At 39.5% G+C, this 22,047-nt stretch overlaps 1 protein-coding gene across 2 annotated transcripts in view; it reads right to left on the reverse strand.

Moving 5' to 3' along the window:
* Nucleotides 1-22,047, reverse strand: part of drp2 (dystrophin related protein 2) — a 180,886-nt gene that overhangs the window by 55,900 nt on the left and 102,939 nt on the right. For both annotated transcript variants that reach the window (XM_080415251.1, XM_080415250.1), the window contains 7 exons: nucleotides 21,298-21,418; nucleotides 20,579-20,690; nucleotides 17,909-18,065; nucleotides 9,864-10,010; nucleotides 7,077-7,155; nucleotides 2,372-2,432; nucleotides 122-183 (listed from right to left, as the gene is read on the reverse strand). In XM_080415251.1, the coding sequence (XP_080271377.1) occupies nucleotides 122-183; nucleotides 2,372-2,432; nucleotides 7,077-7,155; nucleotides 9,864-10,010; nucleotides 17,909-18,065; nucleotides 20,579-20,690; nucleotides 21,298-21,418 (739 nt within the window). The remainder of the gene's footprint in view (nucleotides 1-121; nucleotides 184-2,371; nucleotides 2,433-7,076; nucleotides 7,156-9,863; nucleotides 10,011-17,908; nucleotides 18,066-20,578; nucleotides 20,691-21,297; nucleotides 21,419-22,047) is intronic.

The following is a 22,047-nucleotide window of genomic DNA, read 5'->3' on the forward strand; positions in this document are numbered from 1 at the left end:
AATGAGCTCGTATGAGGGAGAACAGTGGCCCCTGGTGAGGCCAGGGCCCAATGGGGGGGTGGGGGATCTCCAGTAAACAAGTGTGTTGCAGAGAGGGGCTTTAATTGTCTCCTCTACTCACCCAGCGCCTGGTACAACTCTGTCATCTTTGGATGGTCCCAGCACGTCGTCTGGGCCTGATGGCTGTGGGGGTAGAGAGGGGGAGGGAGAGGCAGGGAGAGAACCACATAATGGAAATGGAGTTGGCAATGTGACACAGAACAGGGGGGACAATTTCACAGGGCATGAAAGATAAAGGCCAAACAGAGTGCAAACGAGGAGAAGAGTCAGTGGGGAAGGGCGGGCGTTGCAGAGAGCATGATGAGTGAGATCAAAGGGCAGCGAGGGGGGTAGAGAAAGAATGAGATGGGAGAGGAGAGAGGTGAGTTGAGGAGAGGACAGGAGAGGAGAGGTAACACTGTTTACAAGAGATCTCTGAGCCTCACTGAGGAGCACAATTCAGTCATCAAGGTTCCAGCATTGCAGTGCTATGGTGTGTTTAACAGCGCCGCCCTGCTGGAGACACGCTGGAGGGGGCATTAAGAGGCCTTACCAAAAGGCACGACGTGAGCACTTCATTAAGCGAGTCCACATGCACCCATGCCCATACACATGCTCACCGTTCCACCATGCCTTTGGCCCCGCCGATAATGAAAAATGTATATCCCATAAATAAAAGAGAAGCACAGAATAAATAAATGACTAAGGCCCCAAACCAGGAAGTCTACCCCCCAGGGGGATGCTGTGGTCGGTGAGGGTTAATTACATATGTACAGTATATAAAGACAGTCAGTTACAGTTTGTGGGGGGGTAATGTAATTATATATTATGTATTTATTGCAACACTAACCTATCCAAAAAATTATAATGTTTATCAATGACACTCGATCTTATATTGTCTTTCAAAAAAAAGAATATAGCACTTCATGAAAAGTAACAAATGATGACAAAATATGTCGCCCTTGACTTTCCAAATGTTATTGGAGTGAGCCTTTCATTTCCAATCATCAACCAATTATTTTGCGGGGCTTGTGATGCTCAAAACAATGGGTCCGTTGTTTCACAGCTGCGGTGCCTATGGTGAATGCACAAATTTAAGTGAATCTGAATCTTAATTGGCCCAATACTCCTGTAATGTGAGCCCTGCTTAATTTTGTCAGGCAGGCACACAGACAGGGTCCGTAAAGACACATGGATTTTTTTTTGACAGTCCACTGGCCTACCAATGTGGCGGCCAATCGGGATTTGTCCCAGTATGCCAGATGGCCAGTACAGTGCTCCTTGACTGATGGCCACTGGATCTCCCCTGTCAGATCTTATCCCCAGCCTGACACCGTATTTATACTTCAGCGAAGAAGGAGAGGACACTGGAGCAGCTCGGACATTTAAGCCTTTTTTATTTTAAGGTGCTAGCAAAGGTGACTGACGTGTCGATGTCTACTACAACATCGAAACGGACCTGTCTTGTTCTGGCTGAGGCACGGTGGTATTCCTCTTCTTCACCTTATTTATACTTGTTGCGCACCAGTGTCGCACACCAAAAATAACAGATCTACAAGCTTGTAGATCTGTTATTTTTGGTGTGCGACATTAATGCGCAACCAAGTATAAATCAAGCCTGAGTGGGTCTACAGTAGTCACAGTAAAATAAAATAAAACCTGGCAGAAAGCAGGGGAACTATAGGGCCATCAACTTCTATTGCTGGTCATTAAGAAATTAATACATAGTGCAGAGGGGTACATTAATGCAGAGGGGTAAACTGTACAAACACATGCATACAAGCACACATACTGTACACAGATGCATGCACACTCACATTCATCGCACTCATTCACATACAGTACAGTACTGTAGCTTGAGGATAGAAATAGCAGAACAGTCAAAGGAGTAAATGGTATTGATGAAGTGGTGGTAAATAGATAAGTGGTTTGGAGAAAAGGGGACTTACTGTCAGTCAATACAGCTCATCTGGTATTATCACAGATGCGATTCAAGTTAATTCAATAGTAAGGTTTCAAATCAAAGGAGGAGTGTTTTCAAACAAGACTTCAAACTGGAGTTTTCCTGACAAAACGTATGTTTTAACTCACTAAAACGCGTGTTTCCGACTACCACCAGTTCATTCCACCACCCGCATGAGCCAGGCTTCATCCATCAACCTGAGAGAATTTCATACCTATTGGTTCCAGTGAGTTATATTTTCACACAGTCAAAAGGCTGTTCGAGAAGCCTTTCCAGCCTGCCAAGAAACTGCATCAGGGGAAACATGCACACTCACCCACAGACATGCCCGCACACACACAGTATTCCCATTCTACCAGATTAACTTACTTGATGTAGTAGGGCACTTTGTTTGGGGAGATGGCACGCTCCCATGGTATCTGCACAGAACCTGTGCAGTCACAGAGGAAGGAAGAAATCAATGAGTGAATAGAGGCATGTGTGCAGCAGTGATGGAAGAAGTACTCACATGTTTTACTTAAGGAAAAGTATCAATACTGCAATGTAGATATACTCTGTTACAACTAGAAGTCCCGTATTCAAAATGTACTTGAGTAAAAGTACAAAAGTATCGGCATCAAAAAATACTTAAAGTACCAAAAGTAAAGTTGAAGTAAAGTTCAAAATGTAAACAAATATATATAGGTTAATGTATGTTTTGTAATAATAATCAAAATCTCCAAAATAACTAGTAACTAAAGTTTTCATATGATTGTAATGGAGTAAAAGTACAATATTTGCCTCTGAGATGTATTGGAGTAGAAGTAAAAGTATTGAAAATTGTAAATACTGAAAATTGTACTTAAGTACAGTACTTGAGTACATGTACTTAGTTACTTTCCACCACAATGAATGAATAGAGGCATGAGCAGCATGAAATGTCACTCTGCCATAATGTCACTGATGGGGTTGTCCGTGTCCAGGCAATGGGTGTTATTCCAGAGCATCATAACAGAGGCGCGCCGGTTCAACAATACACAATGGCTGAGCCTATTGTGTCGTGTTCCCTGAGAGTTTCGGGCTATCTGGCAGGAGTTAATAGAGTTGGTGGGGAGGTGGACCTAGTGGAACGAGCATGGAGGCTGGGGCATCTAATCTGAACCACGGGGGGTTTGGCATGAAAGGGGACAGAATATAAAGAGGCTGGGTGTACAACACACACACACACACACACACACACGCACACGCACACGCCAGAAAGCATATCCTGTGCTCATTGTTGTATTGCTACATTTTGTATCCACACACGTTCTCACATGGTGCCGCTTTTATTCGGAGCAAAAAGAAAAGACATTTCAGGACCCTGGGTGGTCTGACATTGATGTTTGTTTGTTTTTTCCAACCTGCACCTGTTTAAAGACGTACATCTCACCTGCTGCTATGCTGATAATGGCCTTTTACCTCTCTGATATGTCATACTAGTCACCACTATTGGTTTGCTCCAAAGTCTAGGCTGAAGACCAAAAGGTGACCGGTCTTTGCGGTCACAGCCCATAGACTTTAGAACAATCTACACAGTAAAATCCATACAGTCCATTTGGCTCTACTTGTACAATATTGGTGTTCAATTAACACTATGGATTTTACTGTGTTCCCAAGGAGATTAAGATAGAAAAGTTAATTTCAGCATTTACTGTTAAGTTCTCGTTTTAAAAGCACTGTTTACTACGACTACTGTTGTTACATTCTGTTAGATTGTTTTACTGTATTTATTGTTTTACTGCCTTTTAAAAGATCACTTATTGTTCTTGCCTGGATCGATTTATACTTTCTTCAGTTTTTATTGATTTGACTCTCTCATCCTTCTGGTAGTTTCAGTTAACCTTGGATTATTTTGTTTTATACTGTATTTTTGTTTTTATTCAATAAAGCATTCTACAAAGCAAAGGTGCTATATAAATAAGTCACCTTACCTAACACCTATCACCTCTGAGGCTGAGGGTGGCTATGTACTGTCACTGCGTGCGTGCGTGCGTGCGTGCGTGCGTGCGTGCGTGCGTGCGTGCGTGCGTGCGTGCGTGCGTGCGTGCGTGTCTCTCTCTCTCCTTGCTCTCTCTTTCGTGCACAGAGCCACACACATGTTCATAGTAGTACTGTGGGAATTTCTGTGTGGAACTGTCACAAAAAAGAAAAGAAAACATGCAAGCTGTGCAAGTTGCAACACCTTGTTGTTCTACTCCTACCACAAATCAATAATGCACACGCTGTTGAAGACGGAGCATCAGACAATAGTTGTCCAGGAGAAACCAGGAAGATAATAATGTACTCCCAACTCGTAAAACGTAACGTTACCACTTGAACTGAAAATCATTATGAGGAGACTGTACAAGATCTCCTCAAAAGCCCAAAGTTGCCTCTAACAGACAGGGGCGCACTCACGACATAGGCATAATTATTATTATCACCATACTGAATTGAATTTTGGCCAAATGAACCAGTCAACATCATGGAAGATTTGCACAGACTCTTTTGAGTGCTCATTATTCTAAAGAAGGTGTTCTATTAAACTGACGATGCAACATTTTGTTGAGAAATTATTACACACGCCATGGACACAAACTGCGTAATTGTATAATAATGAATACCCTCATGCAAGACGAAGTTGTGCATTTTTTCCATAGTTTACTGCTTTATGTTCAAATCGTTTTCCGTCTCAAATATAACACTGTAATTCTTGTTATTGGCTACGTTTATGCAGCTGAGAGAACGTGACATCACACCATTGAAAGTAATATCGGCAAACCTCACAAGATGGTGCCACTTGTCCATTGAACTCAATGGATGGGGGGCGCCATGTTGTGAGGTGCTGCACCTGCGAAACGACGTTGGGTGATAATTGGACGACTAAAGTTTTTGTCACTCTGAAAACAGCTCAACATCACGCCTGGAACAACCATATTCAAAGAGGTTGAGATGTTTTCTGAATGTTTGTGACTGTGTGCCTCCCTGTGTCAGCTGCCTTGTCAGAAAATTACATCTTAAAACCTGATGAGCCAAGAAATGGACAGTTGATACATCTAGCTGTCTGTCTGTCTGTCTATCTATCTATCTGTGTAAGAGAGAGATAACTGTGTGTGTGTGTGTGTGGGTGTGTGTGTGTGTGTGTGTGTGTGTGTGTGTGTGTGTGTGTGTGTGTGTGTGTGTGTGTGTGTGAGAGAGAGGGAGAGGGAGAGCGAAGAGAGAGCGACAGAGAGAGAGAGAGAACTAGATGTGTACACAAGAGAGGTAAAGGAGAATGAAAAAATTACTTGTGCCTATAATGTATTGGATAAATGAAAATGTGTAATTAATAATACTTTTGGATTATATTTTCCATTCATATGGCTACACTACAATACAGTGCTTGAGCTAGTAAAACAAAATGTGATTAATTGCGAATAACTACAAAAAAATCATGTGATTAATCGAGAGAGAGAGAGAGAGAGAGAGAGAGAGAGAGAGAGAGAGAGAGAGAGAGAGAGAGAGAGAGAGAGAGAGAGAGAGAGAGAGAGAGCAACAGAGAGAGAGAGAGAGAGAGAGAGAGAGAGAGAGAGAGAGAGAGAGAGAGAGAGAGAGAGAGAGAGAGAACTAAAGGATGTGTCTCTGTATGTACACAAGAGAGGTATTAGAGAATGAAAAAAATCTCTACCTAAAATTAAAAAAAAATGTTGTGCCAATAATGTATTGGATAAATGAAAATGTATAATTAATAATACTTTTGGATTCTGCTTATATTTTCCATTCATATGGCTACACTACAATACAGTGCTTTGAGCTAGTAAAACGAAATGTGATTAATTGCGAATAACTACACAAAATCATGTGATTAATCGTAATTAAAAATGTTAATACAAAAACGCAATGCAACTGCTGCATTGTAATTTAACTACAACCACACATATAGCGCATACACACATACACACACACACACACACACACACACACACACACACACACACACACGCATACAAGCACGCACGTGCGTGCGTGCATACATACACATAGACATAGAGGCTCTCTCAAACACTGAACTGCCAGTGTAGAGCTGTGTGACATTGCTGATGCTGAGCCAGCATGACAGCAGCAGCACGGGGTGGGGTTAGAGGAGGACAGCAGAAGACTTCCCCCTATTTCCCTACCTGCCACACGGTGATACACCATGGACTCTAACAGACACACGCCTCCATCGCTCCTATTTAAAGCTAATGAATCACTCTTTGAAGAGCAGCAGGTAGGCTGCAGAAAAAGAGACAATTCTCAATTGAAGTCAGTCCTGCTCAGATGAGAGTGGTGGTTTCGGGCTGCAGCCGGCATCACCCGGGGAGTCGGCTGTTACCATCGCAGACACCCGCAGAGACATACCCCCCCCCTTAACCCCCTAAAAACTTTTAGACAACTAAATGAAGCATAGCGTTAGTTCATGCAGGACACGGAAGTCGTGCACGCCAAAGCTGTAACCAGCGGTCAGTCAGCTGATGTGAACATCAGCATTCTGTTTCCTATTCACAGCTCAGTGGTCATTACGTCACACACTCATTATCCAATCACAGCTCACGCATGAGCAAAGAGGATCCTTTAAATACGGCTTCTATTCTCTAGGTCTTTCTTGGTTGCTGAACCAATGCATTTTGCTAGCTCCTCCTCCACCCCAGCCTCCACCTTTTGATTAGAGTCTGGCTTAGGCTCAAATACTTGTGTTTATCATGTATATCTGCTTGTTTAGAGTCTTGCATATAGGCTCAAATACTTGTGTATCATGTATATCTGCTAATTCTAACTAATATGTCAATGTACTGCTATTGTTGACATTGTATCCCTATGGGGATTTGCTTAAGCATTCTCTGAATATTATGCTTAGCAGGCTGCTTCGACAAAATTCAGTGAATATTCTCCCAAGAGCGGAGCTTTAACGCCAAGCTTAACTGTATTCCATTTGTGGCAATAAATGGTTCTTTATCTACTAAGACGAGAGTGTTTCTGATTGAATGTCCTTTTTCATTCATTGCAACGGCATGAGGTGGTGACTGCAAACAGAAGAAGAAGCGGACTCTCTTACTGGAAAGGAAGTGCTGCGATCCAGGGCCAAAGTCTCTGTGAGCGTCCTGTAGCTGCTTGAGCCGCTCATCTATGGAACCCTGCAGAGAGACACACACGGATGCACACGGACACACACACACACACACACACACACAGGCACACACACACACAAACGCATGCACAAGCACACATACACGGTTTAAAATTAAAAGGCTTCACTCTGTTCCCTTCTCTCTTTCCTGTCACAAACCCCTGCCAAACGCACACAATTGCACACACACGCTCGCTCGCACGCACTCGCACGCTCACACACACACGCACACACACACGGGGACACCGTATGCTTCTTCCCCCATTTGTTAACTGCAGAATAATAAATGGAGGCTCTTCTTCCAAAGGCCTTTGATGAGCAGAGGGTGGGGAGACAAAGATAGCGCAAACACATCTGTCTGTCTCTGTTGAAATGAGGACAGCGGTCTCTCGTTGCACCGCGAGTGTCAGAGCAGAAGAAAACAGCTGACGGGAGTGGGGATTGGGATGTGGATGGGGAGGTGAATGTGGATGTGGTTGTAAGGGAGGGAGGGAGGGAGGGAGGGAGGAAGGGAGGGGGGGGGGGGAGTAAGCCAGCCCGCTACACGTGTCGATAAGCACGTAAAATTGCGTTAACAAAGTGAAGTTTGCCGTGGCCGTCTGAACAACGCTCCTCATCAGTTCTGGTGCTCCCCAAATGGGATTTTAGCCTCCTAATCCTGCTTCATTTGCAAGGTATTGGATTTGCTACATGAATCGTTGTCAATTGGATGTCGAAACGCCACCACAAACAATGGGAGGTAATTTGCTTGGGGTGAGCCAGAGAAGGAGAGAGAGAGGAGGGGGATAAATAAGAAAAGGGAAGTGCAGTCATTTAGAGCGAGTACAATGTAAGCTGCTATATTCCATGAAATAAAAACATCACCACTCACAAATGTACACAGAACATCGCTCTCTAGCCCATAGAATAATCATCAAACAATGGCATCTGCGACCCATACTACTGTATATAGAGCAGCTATGATTCAAGCTATGTAACATTTTCAATATGGCGTGAAAATGTTAGTGCTAACTGTGCAGTGTTGTACAATCTATTTGGCTGTACAGACAATTTGGGGCTGCTATAAGGAAGACTAATGACTCTAAATTACCCGAGATTGCACAATATTGGGCGATCAACCTTGGCAAATGCATGTTATTGGCATCGGAGCAGTCAAAATCAACCGGGTGCGGACAGCACCGGGAAAGATGGGGATTTAGCATTTATCATGTTAATTAAGGGAAATAGGACATAGGGAGAGAGAGAGAGAGAGAGAGAGAGAGAGAGAGAGAGAGAGAGAGAGAGAGAGAGAGAGAGAGAGAGAGAGAGAGAGAAAAGCAAAGCAAAGAGAGGTGCTTCATTGTTCTTGTTCTTTGGCACTGAATGATTTAGTGATGCCAGGTTAGCACAGCTTGCTGAATTTAAACCGAACTAAGTAAGAGCGAGGGACTGGGAACAAGAGCAAAAGAAGCCTGAATCGAGCAGACAGGGTTGTGGTGGAGGCGGCGACGGTGGTAGGGGGGGGTTCCCTACTATTTGTTTTTGGATTATTAGCCGACACTATCAAGCTCTAAACAGCCGTGCTGAACAATCCGATAAGTTCCAGCTTCAGCAGACAAGCTTTCCGTTTGTTGCTGCCGTGATTGTGCATTAACATAGAGGCAGCTTATACAGATCCATCCATGCTTCTGTTCCCTCCCTATGGTCTCTTCCTTCGTGTGTCGTCGCACACGGCCTCCTTCACAAGCATAAGGAGCACATAAATGCACAGTGACCACACATGAATTGAACCCTGGAATGTAAGGCTGTGAGTCGAGGACACAATATTGATGACGGTAAGATGCCCCGAGAGACTGATGGTGGAACTTCAAAAGGCTTCAGGAGAACTTCAGCTTCAACTTTATTGTCACATCACAAGTTTACGCCAGGTGTATACTTATTAGGAGTGGGTGAAATTATTTTGTGCGAGCGTCCTTGCAGTTACATTAAATAAAGAATAAAAGATAAGAGACACATTTGTGTGCAGTTGATGCAGCTAGGGGTGCAACAGTTAATCAAAGTAATGGATTAAATCGATTACTTTGATTAACTGTTGCATGAGCAATTAAATACATTTTATTTAATTACCCAAAAATCGATTTTCATAAATTAATTGATTTTCAAAAATAGATAAAACAGCTGAACAAAGTATACAATAGGGCTTAAGTGGTTAATTAATTATTACTTTCTTTTTCACGTTGATTCAATGATATATATAAAAAGATATTAAGTTATAAAAAAAATACACCTCTCGATTATTCGATGAATCAAAAAAGTAATCTACAGGATAATCACTAAGAACATAATTGATAGTTGCAATCCTAGTCTAATAGACGAGTACTATTTGAGTATGTGTGCAGTTCAAGCTACATCATTGGCAAAGCAATACAACATTTGTGCTCCAGCTGTTGGCTCTGTAAATTGCATTATGCGTAATTTAACAGGTGACAAGCAACCCATTCCCCAAACCTTTTTTTTGGCAGAGAAAGTGTAGGAGGTACAGTACAATTTAGCCAAAAGCCCAGCATGCAAGTGCCATGGAAGATGAAAGTAAGGCCTCAAAAGCACACAAACAGTGCCGGATCAGCGTATTATACGCCCACCTTCCGTGCAACCATTGACGAAGGGCCATAGATAAGCCAGAGCGGGCCAAAGCGAACTAGCTGCTTGTCAGAGGGTTTTGGCGATAAACCGTACCTGAAGTAGCTTCCATCTGCTGTTGAGATGCTCCAGGGAGCGAGCGTTCTCCATGGACAAGTGTACGTCCGAGATGGCCAGCTGGTGGACAAGGTCGTTCATGTGCCTCATGCCTTCTTTCACCTGGGTCAGTTCCTCCTTAAACAACTGCAGGAAAAAAGAGAGAAACAGGGAGACAAAAGGACAGTTGGACAGAGAGGGAGAGGTAGAGTGAGATGGAGAATGGAGGGGGAAAGAGAGAGTATTAGAATAACGATTAGGGGTGACAGAAAAACTAATCAACAAGGCGGATAAGTCCACGTGCATTGATTTCTTGCAAATCTACACAGACTCCTCTTTTAGAAACAGTTTGTCATTAACCAATTATTACTGTATGTTTTTAGATAGTCAAAGGGCATGCATCGACTTGCTTTCATGGAGGATGTGAACCATATACAGTATACCGTACTGTACCGTAGCTTATGCTTGGAAAGCTGCAGGATGTATGCAGTATGACATCTGACTCAGGGCAATTACTAATGACGGAGGTGTGAGCGTGCGAGTGTGTGTGTGTGTGTGTGTGTGTGTGTGTGTGTGTGTGTGTGTGTGTGTGTGTGTGTGTGTGTGTGTGTGTGTGTGTGTGTGCGCGTTTTTAACTATTTGACTACTGCCTCCCATGTAGATTAGAGCAGAAAACTCCACACGCGATATAGGTCACATTAAAGGAGTAGTTCACCCAAAATATTACTTATTTTCTATCAATTACACACCCCATACAGTATTGTATTACTGTACAAGTAAGACGCGCAAACGCGGGAAGCGAACGCAGCTCGAAAATATTGTGTATTTACGGACTTGTAATCCGTGTTATTTCACCGTGATGGGGAGAGCGTAGAGAGAAAGTCACGTGACTGCCTCCGCCTCGTATTGAAGTTAATGGGGGGGGATATGGTTCTCCTATGCACGGAGTTTCGGAGTTCCTAGTTAAAGTCATCTATGCACGGAATTGCCGTTTGTCAATCCGTGCTATTTCACCGTGTTTGGGGGGCGATGGGGTTGGTTTCATAGTAAGCTCCACTCTGAGATCTGTCAGCAGCCAATGAGAGCGTGAGTCACATGGGGGCGCGGCTGCACACAGGCAGTGCACACAGAGCCACACACAGAGACTCAGAGACAACACACACACAACCCGAGCACGGTTTCATAGTAAGCTCCACTTGGGCGGAGGCGCGCCTCCTTCCGCGTTCGCAATAATATAATGTTTGCCACAATTTTGCCTAATGTTCGCCTTTTAGTATGAGATGCCCGAATAGGGATGCTAGAGCAGGGGTTTTCAACTGATTTTGACCCAGGGACCACTGACTAAGAGCAACCTGGGGACCACCACTATTGTGCCTGGTGGGTCCATCATAGACCCACCCCACACAATAGTGGTGGGGGGGTTCATGCACCGCAGGGAGCTGGAGAAAATAGCTATAATATCAATATAATCCCAAGTGAAAAAAAAATGTATTTTTTTTGTGCTAAAGTATACTTTTAGCACAATAAGTATGTTAATTGTCAATTTGAACTTTTGTCAAAGCATACTAACAATGCATTTTTGCAAAAATATATTTAGCAAATATAATCAGAGTGCATTCAAAAATATATTTCTACAATGCACATTAAATGTCAACATGAATTAATTTGTCATTTAGCACATTTGTTAAAAGTGAACTAAACAAAAATATATATTTAATTAAATAAAAATGTACTTTTCAAAAGTCTATTCATATACTGTTTAATTTTAGTTTAACTTAAGTACATTTAATGTTAAATATATTTTTAATTATTATATTTTAAGTGCTTTTAAAGTATATTCATAGCTAATTATCCTCAATATGCACTTATTTTAAGATATACTATAATATACTAATTAAAAGTATACTTTTCACAAAAACTATTTAAAATATGTTCAAGTATATATTTTTGTAAGTATGTTAATGCCTATTGTATTGAAATTTCACTCAAGTACTACTTCGTAAAAGTACACTTTTCATCAGTGCATTTATAGTATAAGGCTGGAAAAATATACTGAAAAAGCATTATACTTAATGTTTGCTTTAGTATACTTTATAAGTATACTATTTATAAATATGTTCCCGGATGCTATTAGTAATATACTTTTTAACATTATACTTCTAATATACTTATTTTAAAGTGCATTCAAAACATATTTCTACGAAGCATATTAAACGTTAACATAAATTAATTTGTAATTTAGGACATTTGTGAAAAGTGTACTAAACACAAAATATATATTTAATTAAATAAAAATGTACTTTTCAAAAGTCTATTCATATACTGTTTAATTGTTGTTTAACTTAAGTACATTTAATGTTAAATATGTTTTAAATGATTATATTTTAAGTGCTTTTAAAGTATATTCATAGCAAATTATCCTCAATATGCACTTATTTTAAGATATACTATAATATGCTTATTAAGACAGTATACTTTTCACAAAAACTATTTAAAATATGTTCAAGTATATATCTTTGTAAGTATGTTAATGCCTATTGTATTGAACTTTCACTCAAGTACTACTTCGTAAAAGTGCGCTTTTCATCAGTGCATTTATAGTATAAGGCTGGACAAATATACTGAAAAAGCATTATACTTAATGTTTGCTTTAGTATACTTTATAAGTATTCTATTTATAAATATGTTACCGGATGCTATTAGTAATATACTTTTTAACATTATACTTCTAATATACTTATTTTAAAGTGCATTCAAAACATATTTCTACGAAGCATATTAAACGTTAACATAAATTAATTTGTAATTTAGGACATTTGTGAAAAGTGTACTAAACACAAAATATATATTTAATTAAATAAAAATGTACTTTTCAAAAGTCTATTCATATACTGTTTAATTGTTGTTTAACTTAAGTACATTTAATGTTAAATATGTTTTAAATGATTATATTTTAAGTGCTTTTAAAGTATATTCATAGCAAATTATCCTCAATATGCACTTATTTTAAGATATACTATAATATGCTTATTAAGACAGTATACTTTTCACAAAAACTATTTAAAATATGTTCAAGTATATATCTTTGTAAGTATGTTAATGCCTATTTTATTGAAGTTTCACTTAAGTACTACTTCGTAAAAGTACAATTTTCATCAGTGTATTTATAGCATAAGGCTGAAAAAATATACTGAAAAAGGCATTATACTTAAAGTTTGCTTTAATATACTTTATAAGTATAAGTATACTATTTGTAGGTTAATGTTCCCGGATGCTATTAGTAATATACTTCTTAACATTATACTTGTAATATACTTGTTTTAAAGTGCATTCAATATATATTTATACAAAGCACATTAAATACTAACATAAATTAATTTGTAATTTAGCATTTTTTAAAAAAGTTTACTAATGTGCTTTGTAAAAAATATATTTTGAATGCACTTTAAAACAAGTATATTACAAGTATAATTTTAAGAAGTACATTACTCCTGGATGCTATTAGTAATATACTTCTTAACATTATGCTTGTAATATACTTGTTTTAAAGTGCATTTAATATATATTTCTACAAAGCACATTAGTAAACTTAAAAATAAATGTGCTAAATTACAAATTAATTTATGTTAGTCTTTAATGTGCTTTGTAGAAATATATATTGAATGCACTTTAAAACAAGTATATTACAAGTATAATATTAAGAAGTATATTACTAATAGCATCCAGGAACATATTCAAAATAGTATACTTAAAAAGTATACTAAAGCAAACTTTAAGTATAATGCTTTTTCGGTATATTTTTTCAGCCTTATACTATAAATGCACTGAAGAAAAGTGTACTTTTAGGAAGTAGTACTTAAGTGAAACTTCAATAAAATAGACATTAACATACTTACAAAAATATATACTTGAACATATTTTAAATAGTTTTTGTGAAAAGTATACTTTTAATAAGCATAGTATAGTATATCTTAAAATAAATGCATATTGAGGATAATCTACTATAAATATACTGTAAAAGCACATATACTATAATCATTTAAAATATATTTAACATTAAATGTACTTAAACAGTTAAACAAAAATTAAACATTATATGAATACACTTTTGAAAAGCACATTTTTATTTAATCAAATATACATATATATATACTTTAATTACAATACTTACAGTATCCGAAGTACATTTTTGCTGATGTCATTAAAGTATACTATCATTACATTTATGGTGGCTAGAGGAAGTCCATTTCCCAGCATGCGCCCCAGTGCATGCTGGGAAATGTGTGTTATTGTTCCTATTTGTGTTATTATTTGAATATGGGAATGCGTAGTGGGGTTATGCTATGGGTCATTGAGTTTAGTGTTTTGTTGTGGTGCTATTTGGTGATTTATGGTATTTTATGTAATTTGTTAGTAAAACCATGAGTGTAAATGTCTGTTTGTTTAGTCAGTCTCTCTCCCCTTTTCCCATCCTTGCATATGACATGAGTGTGTTGTTGATGGTTGCACCAACCGAGAGTTGTCATGGCTCTTATAGACAACTAAACCTCAAGCCTCCACGTTACATTGCTCTTCCATTCGTGTAGGTTATTTTGAAAACATATTAAATTTCATTTCTCAGAAGTATATTGAATATACTCATTTGTACTTTTTATAAAATTCAATTTAAATGATGTTGTTTGGAAACATTTAAGTTGTACTTAATATACTATAAGTTGCACTAAAGATATGCTAAAACATATCATTAATATACTTTTATGTACTTTTGCCCCCCAAAAAATACAATTTAATTACAAATATACTTATAGTATCTGAAGTACAGTTTTGCTGATGTCATTAAAGTATACTATCATTACATTTATAGTGCAATACCAATACATATCGATTACTAAATAACTATATACTGAGTATATAGAAATTATGTTTAAAATATACTATCAATGTATTACAAAAATATTTGGAGTATAAAATAAATGAATTTGAAGTATGTTTTTAATAGTTTCAAGTATACTATCAATTTATTTCAAATATACTTGGAGTGTTAAAACAATGAATTTGAAGTATACTTTTAATAGTTTCAAGTATACTATCAATGTATTACAAATATAATTGGAGTATACAATAAATTAATTTGAAGTATGCTTTTAATAGTTGCAAGTATACTATCAATTTATTACAAATATATTTGGAGTGTTAAAACAATGAATTTGAAGTATAATTTTAATAGTTTCAAGTATACTATCAATGTATTACAAATATAATTGGAGTATACAATAAATTAATTTGATGTATGCTTTTAATAGTTGCAACTATCAATTTATTACAAATGTACTTGGAGTGTTAAAACAATGAATTTGAAGTATAATTTTAAAAGTTTAAAGTATACTATCAATGTATTACAAATATAATTGGAGTATAAAATAAATGAATTTGAAGTATACTTTAAATAGTTTCAAGTACATTATTAATGTAATAATAATGTAGTTAAACTATGACAATAATGTGCTAAAATATACTTTCGACGTAATAATAGTATATTTTACATTCACTAACTGTGTACTTTTAGTTAATTTGAGTTGTAGTTTAAATGCATTATTATCCCAAATTTAAATTGTGTTATTTTGGAAAGACTTAAGTTGTACTTAGTATATTAAAAGTTGAACTAAAGATATTCTGAAACATATCTGTAATATACTTTTATGTACTTTCCCCTCCCAAAAAAATACAATTTAATTACAAATATACTTATAGTATCTGAAGTACAGTTTTGCTGATGTCATTAAAGTGTACTATCATTCAATTTATAGTGTATTACCAATACATATCAAGTACTAAATAAATAAATATAGAGTACATAGCAATTATGCTTAAAATATACTTTCAATGTAATAATAGTATATTCTAAATTAACTAACTGTACATTTAGTTAAATTGAGTTGTAGTTTAAATACATTATTATTACATTGAAAGTATATTTTAGCACATTTGGATTGTAGTTGAAATACTTTATTATTAAATTGATAGTATACTTGAAACTATTAAAAGTATACTTCACGTTCATTTATTTTATACTCCAAGTACATTTGTAATACATTGATTGTATATTTTAAGTATAATTGCTATATACTCTATATATATTTATTTAGTACTTGATATGTATTTGTAATGCACTATAAATGTAATGAAAGTATACTTCAGCAATTGTACTTCAGATAAGTACATTTGTAATTAAATTGTATTTTTTTGGGGGGGGAAAGTACATAAAAGTATATTAAAGATATGTTTTAGCATATATTTAGTTCAACTTTTAATATACTAAGTACTACTTAAGTCTTTCCAAAATAAGACAATTTAAATGTAATTTATAAAAAGTACAAAAATAGTATATTAAGTATACTTCTGAAAAATATATTTAGTATATTATTTTTTCACTTGGGATATCTAATCAAATACAGGGATTTTGTTTGAATATGATGCAGTAGAAGCTCACGTTAGTAACGCATCACACTGTGATGTGTTGTGCGCTTGTAGATCGGCTATTTTTGAAGGTTTTGTATAGAGGGCCAAGGATAGACCCCTGGGGGACCCAGTCAACAAAGTACAGTATTTATGTTTTAACTCATTAAGACCATGCAGGAAAGCATCTGTGTCATAGTCACTTTGTTCCGCGCTATGAGCTTGTAGATCTTCTATTTCTGAAATATCGTGAAAATTTGTGCAAATCTTTGAATATGTATATTATTTAAAGCAATTTTTTTTAACTCAAATCTTTGCTTCTGGGGAACCCTGGAATAACATATTTTGAGATGGGGGTCAGCGGCCAAAAACATATAATTTTGGGGGTCATTGACATGAAAAAGTTTGAGCACCACTGATATAGCAACATACGTTTTTCAGAAAACTGTTAGAATTTAGAAGACATTTTGTAGAATCGGCCTCAGGTCTTAATGAGTTAAGTGGTCTAAGTCACCATCGAGGTATGTGGTCAAGTCTCTGATTCATTTGTCATTGTTAAGAGGTATAGAGTAGAGCCACTTCAGCACACATTGCAAAGAAACCTCAGGATAAGGGAGTCATAATCGGAGTGCTGTCAAAAGAGTCCAATAAGAAAAGATAAAAAAGACATCCAATAAAGTGGCCGCTGGATCTGCCCTCACTGATTCAACAACATTGAATCAGTTTGTGTTAGCTTTGTGTGTGTGTGTGTGTGTGTGTGTGTGTGTGTGTGTGTGTGTGTGTGTGTGTGTGCGTATGTGTATGTGTGTGTGTACTGTATGTGCTTGTGCATGTTTACACAAGTGTGCATAGTGTCTCCGTATAGAGTACAGATGAAACCTCTGACAAGGCAGCCGTGGAGACCAAGCAGAGCATGTGCTTGTCGTGACATCTGTCCAAACAGTGACATGATTTTCGTGAAGTGCCCTCACTTCTAATGAGCAGCGGCGCTCAATTATAGCCAGCCAGTCATCCAGCCATACGCGATGACACAGTGCGGCACTCAGTGACGACTAAACAAATCACCCACTGTTTGTTCCATGACATCAAATCAACTGAGGACTTCGAACCCCTGCCATATCTCCATGACGAGGGAATGTCAGATCATTCCTTCATCACCAGCTGCCACATCAGTGCTTCTCCATCCATCTGCGAACACGTATCCAAACAAGGCGAAACGTACAGTTCAAAGCGCAGTCAAATGGAGGTCTCATCAGTCTGCGGTTCTCTTTGAGGCGGGTTCAACCTATCACTTGTGGCCGCTTATTTTTGTGATGAAAGCAGATTATTTTGTGTTGCTTTGATGTTTACAGCGTTCTGTTTGTCACAGCGTGCAATTTTGGAAGGGAGGGAGGGGTAGACGAAGGCAAATGAAATGATCTCAAGAGAGACAATTAAAGCAACTTGTCAGATATTACCAATTCATATGTGGGATTTATGCAAATGTGCCTGACCTAACAGGCCATTACTGGTCCATTTTTACACCCTCAAAACTTAAATCATCACTCAGGATTTTGCAGTGTGACTGTGTGTCCCAGAGTCCCAGGTACCTTGGTGGCGTCTATGTGGTCCTGCAGAGAGTCAATGAAGAGGTCTCCTACAGGCTCCCACGCGTCCCGGACCCCCTCGGCCTGCTCCAGCGCCACAGCCAGTTCCTCCATGGCTGCCTGGGTCTGCAGCAGGCGCTCCAGCGTCCTCTCCATGTGCCTGGGGACCAAGGCCCAGAAGGTTACTTCTACAATGGAATCCATCACACTTCACCAATTATATACTGGCTGAATATGTGACCCATTGCAAGCACCCAAATCCTTCACAATATTCAATCAGTAATCAGCTGTCAGCTAAGTGTTTCTAATCAGCCACACATTTACATGCACCAATCACAACCTATTCTCACAACACGTAGTCCATTTACAGGGGTTACTGCCCACCATCACGGAGACTAACGATTGTTTCAGACGGGGAGTGGTTAACGTGTTTAACGTGGGACACGCATGAGCGGTGGAGAAACAAGTGGCCGCGGTACCGTGAAATTCTCACGCTCGTGCTCGTGCTCGTGCTCGTTTGCGCACACGCCCGCGGGTCAGCTTTTTTTCCCCCGCTACACGCAGGAGGACAAAACAACAATGACCGTGGCGCGATCCCCGCTGATCCGAGCAAGAACGCCCGCGTCAACCGCTCCCCGTCTTAAACGACCTTACGGTTTGAATCATCGGGGGAGGGAAATCAGGGTGTCAGGGTGCCTGTTCAGTGGGGTGTGGAACTACAAGGAATAGCGTGTACCTCTGTATGCATTACATCCTCTCGGTGTAATTCGTCACTGTATGTGTATGTATGTATGTGTATGTGTATGTGAAAAGTACCTTGACGTCATGCGCACCGAAGGTGACACATGGTTGCAGTAGCAGTGACAAGGGACTAGAATACACAGGACATTGTCATAATACTAAATTGGGAGAAAAATATAAATAATTGTCCAAAATATTTCTCCCTCCTACACATCTGTGCTACACCAATGCTGCCACACGTTGCTGCTGGCAAAGCTTTGCCTCCACCACCCCAGCCTCCATAATTGTAGTTCAGAGGGTTGCATGACTCAAAGGTTAAAACTGAAATTCAGTGTCTTGCTTTGGGCCCACTCTTGTACACTCATGGGAGGTTTCTGCATCAGCATCGCATTCTCTGATTTAGCTTAGCATGCTGCTTTACTAATTCAGGAAGCACCTTAAAAGAGTGGAGCCATCAGCGCCAAGTATATACAGTATGTATTCCATTTGCAGCAATAAATAGTTAAAACAAGAGAGTTCCTCACTGAATAAACATTCATAACTGAAAATGAGCTAATTTTGCTGTTTAGACCAGTGGTTCTCAAACATTTTCAAGGATTGTTCTTTGTTCATGCGTCCGAAGAAGAAATGGGATGTTTTCATTGTAAAACTAGGATGGTTTTAACTACATTTTGTGGTACTTTTTTATTTATATTTTTGAACCTGACATAATCGAAGAACCAAAGTAATAATTGCTGAATAATTGTATGAAAGACAGACTTTACCAGCTGACATGTTTTGAATCACATGAACCCTCGGGTCCCTATTCTGTGCATGTCATGATAGGAGAACAGTCTGCGAAAATACAAGGTCTTCATTATTAAGCTTGCAATGCAATGCGTTGTGAGCTTTTCAGCGAAGAGATTTTGTGTACAGGGAAAAAAGGAGGGGACCAAGTATAGATCCCTGTGGGACCGCAGTCAACAAAGTATAGGGTTTACAGTAAGTGATTAACAGTGTACACAGAGAGAGAGAGAGAGAGAGAGAGAGAGAGAGAACGGACAAGTTGGCTCAGACTCAAAGAGACAGATTGAGCGAGAGCAGAGAGGTTTTGTGGCACCTGTTTGGGTGGAGAAAAAGGGAATGTCCGCACACGATAGCTGCTCTCTCGTCTTTTTTTATTATTTTAACCAAACCAACAACGTTTCGCCCCTGCAGGGCTTCATCATCACCTGTTTGGGTGGCACAACTGATGTGGATTATTTTTATGATTGATTTGCAGAATTGTCATTTACCAAATATGTTTACAAACGTTTACAAACCTTGAATTACTATGAATTTGGATTTAAACTAATTTCTTACTTACTTATTTACTACTTAAAAATACCTTTTAGATGCTTACTATTATGTACATTTAGTGCCTACTGCCTACTGTACAACCCTAAATTACAGTTAGAAGGCTATTGTGGATTTTGACTTCCAATGGCTTTAAAGACATATTTTTAAAAAGCTTATTAAAGTGTTATTTTTAAAGTACTACGTAGCTTTATACTGTAATGATTACATTTGGTAATCAAATAATACTATGACCCTGCTGCTGCAGCACGCACGCACGCACGCACGCACGCACACACACACACACACACACACACACACACACACACACACACACACACACACACACACACACACACACACACACACACACACACACACACACACACACACACACACACACACACACACACACACACACACACACACACACACACACACACACACACACACACACACACACACACACACACACACAGCTGACCTTGGCCTCTTTCTCTCTCCCTCATGACCTCAGCTATTTTCGATTAATTATAACCTATGCTCCCTGTGTGTGTGTGGGGGTATGTAAGTGTGTGTGTGTGTGTGTGTGTGCAGTGAATGTGAACACAGTCTGACCTGTGGCGATCCACGCAGCGAGCCGTCAGCTTCTCCCACAGGTCACTGGCCACGTTAGCCTGTTTCCACACTGACCGGCTGACGTTGAGGATGCGATGCCGAGGGGACACTTCTGCATGGAGGGTTGGGCGGGCGTTAGATGTGGTCATTTGGAGGGAGAGGTCACAGGAGGCCGAAGGAGCAAGCAAGAAACGAAGCAGAAACAGAACACGAACGGAACACATTCAGCCGGAAGTTTGTGAGAAATTGAGTGGGCGCATCTCAGAGATGGAGAACTTGTGAGAGGGAGAAAAAAAAATTGAGATAGAGATATGGGCATTCAAGAGAACACTGTACAGAAGATAAGTTCATGGAGGCACCAGAAGATTATCCAGACGGGAGGAACCAGTGGTGGAGAGCCAAACAACGCAGGGCGTTTGAGTGGGCGGAGGAACAGCCCAGCGTTGTGGATTATTGATCGGAGCAGATGGTGCTGCAGAGCTGCTGAACTCGAGCTAATTGCTCCCGACCCAACCGCTATCCCCCCCCCCCCCCCCCCAACACAGTGTGACACCAGAGGACAGAATGCCGCTAATAACAACTAATGGAGGATTTCACCTGCATGGGTCCCACCTAATGAACTCCTGGGCCATGCGAGCGGGCCACGGTCACGGTAAATGAGCCTGATATTTTGGCAGCAGCTGCACTTGGCACAGGGTAGGGGGATGCAAGGTGCAGACCTTTTCCATCGGGCAGCGTCTCCTCATGCTCCTGGAAGGGGTGTTGTGCCAGAAAGACTTGGGCTGACTCCAGAACAGAGTAGATGAACGGCCCCCGAGACTTCACATCCTCCATAAATGCCTGGAGAGAAATAAGGAGACAGACAGACAGACAGAATGAGAGAGAGAGAGAGAGAGAGTGAGTGAGTTAATTGAGAGTGTGAAAACGGTCCTGTAATGGTCAGAGTTAAATGAACACTCAGGATTTTACAGTTTATAACAGAGGGGAAAGGGCGAGAAAAGAAAAGAAAGGGGGCTCAAGAGGAAAGAGAAGAAGGCATGCTACAGAAAGGGTGGAGAAGATACGCATAGCATACTGCACACAGAAAACTCCAACGCGCATATGAAAGAACAAAATCACTCATTTGCATACATGGGTTACCAAGGGCGTTCATTACTCACACTGGCACTGTTGAATATACTCCGACTCTCCGACACACTCTCTCTTGCTCTCTCTCACTTACTCACACACACGCACGCACATATAGGGAGACAAAAAACTACTGACACAGGGGCACACGTAAGCCTCCGGAGTTGTCCACTTGAGCTGCAAGGGTCCATGGCAGAATATGAGGCCAGACCTGCGTGGGTCAGCTGGTCCACTCACAAAGAGCAGACAATTAGCATGAGAGCCCAGCTCCCACCAGCAGCACTGGCGCACAAGAAGCAGCGTTCCCTATATGCAAATAACCACAACCTTGAGTTCAGCAC

Source organism: Gymnoscopelus braueri (assembly GCF_963280865.1).
Source record: "Gymnoscopelus braueri genome assembly, chromosome: 20".
In the NCBI taxonomy this organism is placed as follows: Eukaryota; Metazoa; Chordata; class Actinopteri; order Myctophiformes; family Myctophidae; genus Gymnoscopelus; species Gymnoscopelus braueri.